Here is a 6,601-nt window from a genome sequence, read left to right as displayed (position 1 = left end):
ATGAAGAACCTTTCAGTAGTGACTCAGTTTATCCTGCTCGGCATCCCACATACAGAGGGTCTGGAGACCATGCTCTTTGTCCTGTTTTTGTCTTTCTACATCTTCACCCTGGTGGGGAATCTGCTCATACTCCTCGCAATTGCCTTCTCCACTCGGCTTCACACACCCATGTACTTCTTCCTCTGCCAGCTCTCTGTGTGTGACATATTTTTCCCTTCTGTGAGTTCTCCCAAGATGCTATTTTACCTTTCAGGAAATAGCCGAGCCATCTCCTATGCAGGCTGTGTGTCCCAGCTCTTCTTCTACCATTTCCTGGGTGGCACTGAGTGTTTCTTATACACTGTGATGGCCTATGACCGCTTTGTTGCCATATGCTACCCTCTACGCTACTCAATCATTATGAGCAATAGAGTATGTGCCTTTCTGGCTATGGGAACATCAATTTTTGGCTGTATTCATTCAACATTTCTAACTACTCTCACCTTCCAGCTACCCTATTGTGGCCCCAAAGAGGTGGACTATTATTTCTGTGATATCCCTGTGGTGATGAAATTGGCTTGTGCAGACACATCAGCCCTGGAGATAGTGGGATTCATCAGTGTGGGTCTCATGCCCCTTAGTTGCTTCTTCTTCATCCTCACCTCCTACAGCTGTATAGTCCGCTCCATCCTACAGATCAGCTCCACTGAGGGCCGACACAGAGCCTTCTCCACCTGCAGTGCTCACCTCACTGCCATCTTGCTCTTTTACATGCCAGTGATTTTTATATATCTAAGGCCAACACCAAGCTCTTGGCTGGATGCAACCGTTCAGGTCCTAAACAACCTGGTCACCCCTATGCTAAATCCATTGATCTACAGCCTTCGGAATAAGGAGGTAAAATCATCACTGTGGACTCTTTTACACCCACGGTGCTTCATACCTGAACAATTGTAAAGAAACATCAGTAGTGAGTACTTAGGTATCCTTCAGCTTTAATGGAATAGATTTAGAGACTACTTGAAACTATTTTGTGTTTAAGAACATGGATATTACAATCTTAAATTTACACGATTACAGACTAAGATGCAAAGAATTGGCATCTAGAGAGAAGTGGTGAATTAACCCTCCAGGACCAGGTACCTGACTCAAATCTACCTGTATTCTCAAGTGAACATTGCAGGTGAGAGTGGAGCACTCCTTCTGTAGACAGAACAATGTGAGCCTGCCACTTGTCCACTTTTCTTTCCATCCTACTTTTGAATTAGATATTTAATCAATTTATTCACTTAAGGGCTACTAAAGGTTGAGAGAAGTGATTTTATTTGTCAGTAATCATGTTACATTGAACCAAATGACATTGCATTAAAACGGGGCTTAAAGGAATGGTTAAGCAGACCTCATGGTTAAAATCAAGGAAAATATCACTTATATACTTTTCAGCTTGTACCTACTTGGACTTAGGGGTTGACTTTGGTTTACCGTCTAGCATTTTAATTTTGTTTTCAGATACAATGAACTGCTAATGAGACATATGCTATTCAGTCTAACAAGCTACTAGTTTTATGACTGAATTCATTAGCAACTTGATTATAAGCAGTGGGAATAAAGCAGCTGTGTTGCTCATTCTAACAATGGCAAAGAAAAGAGAAAAACACAGGTAAGAAGGTGACAGAAGACAAAGGAGCACAGAGAGACAATTGTCTTCTGCTTGCTTCTGTCAGAGTCAGAGAATAGTCACAGAACCTACCAGGCTAATCCAGCAACCCTATCTTTGTTTGAAGACCTTGAAGCTACTTTGGCAAGAGTTCCAGGAAAGCAGAGCAGCTTCTGCAGGGTCCTAATCTTAAGCTCCTTAACACTCTCTTTTAATGCTGTTTTCAAATAAACAAGAGACTAAAGAGGTTTCATATTATTTGTTTAGTCCATGGCAAGCCGTCCTCAGTGTTCTCAGGATCTGCTCTTCCATTTCTCCAATGTCTAGTATTAGCTGCTCAGACAGTCATAACAATCTATGATGCAAGGGGAGGAGCCTGGTCCTGCCACAATTTGATGTGTCATGCTTTGTTCAAGCACATGGGAGGCCTGCCTCTTTCTGAATAAAGATGAAGGAGTAGATGGGGAGGGGGAACTAGAAAGTACGGGGAGGGGATGGAAGGAGAGAAGGGAAGGAAAACTGCCATCAGGATGTGAAATGAATGAGAAATGTTAAATTAAATAAAATAAAAAGGAATAAAAGATGGGGTCTTGCTTCTTTAAAAGAATAAACTCAGAGAGATGCCATTTGATGAGTAACTTCATGCTTAACTAGAAAGAGAAAGGTTGAAGAAGTCCTAGTGTTTGATAACTGTGAGGTCAGTTGGGAAAATCAAGCAGCTAAGCAATCATTAGAATAGGCCTGCATTAGTGTTAGTTAACCCTCCTTGTATTCCCTCTTCTTCTCTATAAATCCCGCCCCTATTGCATTTAACTTTTCTTGATCCATTATTTCCCCGTTTTCCTTTATTCCACTGCTTTCTTTTTTCTCTCCCTTGAGAGTCCCCACTCATGACCCCTTATGAATTTTCTAGCCTACATCCTACATACCTATCTAAAGACTCAAAGCTAACATTCACAGATGAGAGAAAACATGGCAATCTTCTTTCTGTGTTTGAATTATCTCTCGCTGAATAATTGTTACCAGATATTTCTATTTAACTGCTAATTTTATAACTTTTAGATATCTGAATAATTCTTCATTGTTTTAAATGTATCACATCTTACTTTCCATTATTCATTCAATGACAGATATCTAGGCTATCCCTCTTTCTTGTGAAAAAAAAGCTGTAATAAACATGGATGAGCAAGTGTCCCTGTTGTAGGACACAGAGTCCTTTGGGTATATGTTCAAGAATGCTATAGGTTGCTCCTGTGCTAGATCTATTTCTACTTGTGAGAAACCTCAATACTGGCTGCCACAGCGGCTGCACCAATAGCAATGGGTAAATGTCCTCTTCCCTCACAACTGAATTAGCATTTTTAATCATTTTGTTCTTGTTGTTTTGGGATTTTTGCTGTTGCTTTGTTTCATTTGTTTATATTTTACGTCATTCTTACTGAGTTAATCATTGTAAAAAGTTCAAATTTGTATTTCCCTGATGACTGAGTATTTTAAAAAATAATTTTCAGCCATTGGTATTTCAAGCCTTGGGGCCTCTCTGTATAATTCTATGCCTCATTATTTAGTCACGTTCTTTTGTTTTTCATTTGTTTTATTGATGTTTAGGCAATGATTTTAATTCTAAGTATGCTCTTGATACTAATCCTTTCTCAGCGGTAGAATTGCTAGTGTTTTCATTTTTCTCATGATGCCTGTGTTGGCTAGTGTTTATGTTAACTTCAACACAAGCTAGAGACATCTGAGGGGAGAGAATCTCATTTGAGAAAATGCCTTCGTAAGCTTAGGCAAGCCTAGAGGTTTGTTGTTAATTAGTGATTGATGTATGAGGGCCCAGACAGTCTTGGGTGCTGTCAGCCCTAGAGTGGTGACTTCTATTGCCACATAATAGCAGTTTCAGCAAGCTATGGCCAACAGCCAGAAAGCAGCTATCCTCTCTGACCTTGCAGCAACCCCTATCTCCAAGTTCCTGCCCTGCTGGAGTTCCTGCCCTGTCTGTCTTTAGTTTTAAAGGTGGGTTGGGAGTGTAAGTGCAATAAACCCTTCCCTCCCCAGGTTTCTTTTGGTCATTTTGTTTCATCTCAGCAGTGGAAACTTCAAATGAGACACTGCCTCTTAACTTAAATGATCGTGTCCTTTGCTTTATCAAAGCTTTTTAGTTCCTTGTGGTCCCATTTGACACATTTTAATTCCTTGGTGCCAGGGCCCTGTTCAGAAAGTCCATTGCTGTGCCTGTAAATGCAAGCATATTCTCTATTTTTCCTCTATCAGTTCAGGGTATCATTTTAACATAGTCATGAAGCATTTGTACATATGTGTATCCCAGATATTGTTTCTAATCATTCTCATTCACTATATATGAAAGTCTCCTTTCCTGGCAGTGGCTGGAGAAAAAGTATATTAAAACCCCCTTTCAAATTTAAAATAGATTATTCTCTCTTAAAATACATTCCAATCAGAGTTTTCCTTCCCTCCACTCCTTCTTTCCGCTCCCAGATCAACTTCTCTTCTGTTTCCCTCTTCAGAAAGGGGCAGAACTCGAAGAGATAGTAGCCCAAAAGAACAAATCAAGATACAATACAAGGCAAAAACTCTCTTATCAAGGCTGGACAAGTCAATCCAATAGGAGGAAAACAATCTGAAGAATAGACAAAAAAGCCAGAGACACACCCTTTCCCACTGATAGGAGTCCCACAAAAACACCAAGCTATCAGCCATAACATATACCTAGACGACCAATTGCAGAACATTGCAGTCCCTTGGCTTGCAGTTTCCGCTTTTGTTAGCCCATGTGAGCATTGCTTAGTTAATTCAGTGGGCCATGTTTCCGTGGTGCCCTTCATCCCCTTTGAATCTTACAGTCGTTCCTCACCGTCTTCAATGAGATGCCCCAATTTCCCTTGCTCTACATTCTTTTCAACACGAGCTGTCACTTATGTTATTGATCTTAGCCATTCTGACAGGTGTAAGGTAGAATCTTAAAGATAGTTCTAATTTTCATTTCCCTGATGGCTAAGGATGTTGAACATTTCTCTGTTTCTCAGTGATTTGATATTCCTCTGTTTAATTATTCCTTAGATCTGTATTCCATTTTTAATTAGATTATTTGGTTTTTAATATCGAGTTTCTTGAATTATTTATATATTTTGGATATTATACCTCCAGATATGGAGTTGGTCAAAATCTTTTCCCATTCCAAAGGTCGCCTCTTTTTCCAATTGACACTGTCCTTTGCTTTATAGATGATTTTCAGTTTTCTGAGGTCCCATTTATTAATTGTCTCTGGAACTGTGAGCTCCAAACAAATGCTTTGTTTTCTATATTGCCTTGAGCATGGTGTTTTATTTCAGCAATGGAAAAGTTACTAATACAGAAGTTGGTTCCAGGAAGTGGGCTATTGCCGTGACAGATCTCTCTCTCTCTTTTTAAAGAAATGTAGATTTTGTGACTTTGGGTTTAAAATATGGTTGAATGCTGTAAGAATTAAGTTATAAATGCTTAAGTCAACATATACCAGGATCTTGGAAGACAGTAGTGCTTTGAGCTATGTGGAATATGGAGGCCCAGAACAAGTGGTATCAGAGGAGAACAATATTAACATTTGGACGGAGACCACCCCATTGTAATATTTCATCAAAGGTTGTAGCTGCTTTCTACCCTCCTAAGAACTTGCTTGTGGTTACATTTACTAGAAATGGAATTTGCCCGGCTGTTTTCAATCTTCCTTTGGTCCAGTATTCCTCACTATATTCCCATTCCTTTCTTTTGGAATAATAACGCATATTCTGTACCATTAAGTATTGGAATATGTGATGCGCAATAAGTCTTGGGCATTTGAATATTTGGTACCCAGTTGGTGGCTCTTTGGGGAAAATTGGAAGACAAGAATTTGCTGAAGGAAACAAGTCACTGAGCTGGAATTTGAGGTCTAAACTACTGATACCTATTTTGAATCTTATCTCTGCATCCTGTCTGAGATGTGAGTCCTCAACTGCTTCTGCAGCCATCTGCTGCTCGCTAGCTCTGTTTCAGCCTCCTGTACTCTCACCCTCTGAAACCATACACCCTAAATAAACTCTTTCTTCCACAGATTGCCTTAGTCATGGTGCTTTATCACAGCAGTAGGAAAGTGACTAATACACTGAATAGTATTATTAATAATACACTAATAGCAACAAGAGTAGGACCTACCTTAGATAATAGCAATTTGAAACAAATAAGCTAAAGCCAGGTAAGTTCCCAGAACAGCATCTGGTAGAATTAAGCTCAATATTACTTTTTTGAAAGGGGTTGGTTTTTCTAGAGAGTTTCTCTATGCTCTGTAAATTAGGCTGGTCTTGAACTCACGAAGATCAACCTGTCTCTGCCTCCTGAGTACTGGGAAAGTGTGTATCACCACTTTCCAGCTAAGCACAATAATTCTTAATTTTTTTGCTAACACAGGTAGAAAAAAAAATAAAAGCAGAAGATCTCAGTTTCCCCACCGATGGATATAAGCCTTATCACATCTCCCAGTAGCTAGTCCATTAATTCCATGTTCAATGTTGTTTAGAGATAATCTCATTTTCTATTTAATACAAGTTAATTTCATCTATATGTCATCAATAACAATGCTAATGGAATAAGCCTCTGAAACTGCAAGCAAGCCCCAATTAAATGCTTTCCTATATAAGAGTTGTTGTTACCATGGTGGCTTTTTTTTTCACAGTGATAGGACACTGACTAAAACAAGGGTAGTGCAGCAGGTTTCAGTTAGAATGGCAGGCAGGTCTAGGGTCCAGACACTGCCTGAAGGCAGCTGGTGTAAGCCAAGATGTACAAGGCAGCTTTGCTTAACTAGAGGTCACTCTGTTTCAGTGGGGTATAAGGTTACAAGTCTTATATTGTAAACAGTGAATCTGGGCTGCTACCCAAAAATAGAGGAGTTGAACAAATCTCTTCTGCTGTCTGCTCCCCCAAATGTAT

At 39.7% G+C, this 6,601-nt stretch overlaps 1 protein-coding gene across 1 annotated transcript; it reads left to right on the top strand.

Annotated features, from left to right (window-relative positions):
* On the top strand, positions 1-936 carry LOC101989056 (olfactory receptor 149). Its single transcript, XM_005347109.2, has one exon. The coding sequence runs from the start codon at positions 1-3 to the stop codon at positions 934-936; it is 936 nt and encodes a 311-aa protein (XP_005347166.1).
* Positions 937-6,601: the final 5,665 nt, after the last annotated feature.

This window comes from Microtus ochrogaster, chromosome 5 (assembly GCF_000317375.1).
Source record: "Microtus ochrogaster isolate Prairie Vole_2 chromosome 5, MicOch1.0, whole genome shotgun sequence".
In the NCBI taxonomy this organism is placed as follows: Eukaryota; Metazoa; Chordata; class Mammalia; order Rodentia; family Cricetidae; genus Microtus; species Microtus ochrogaster.
This window is presented reverse-complemented; position numbering and strand designations above follow the sequence as displayed.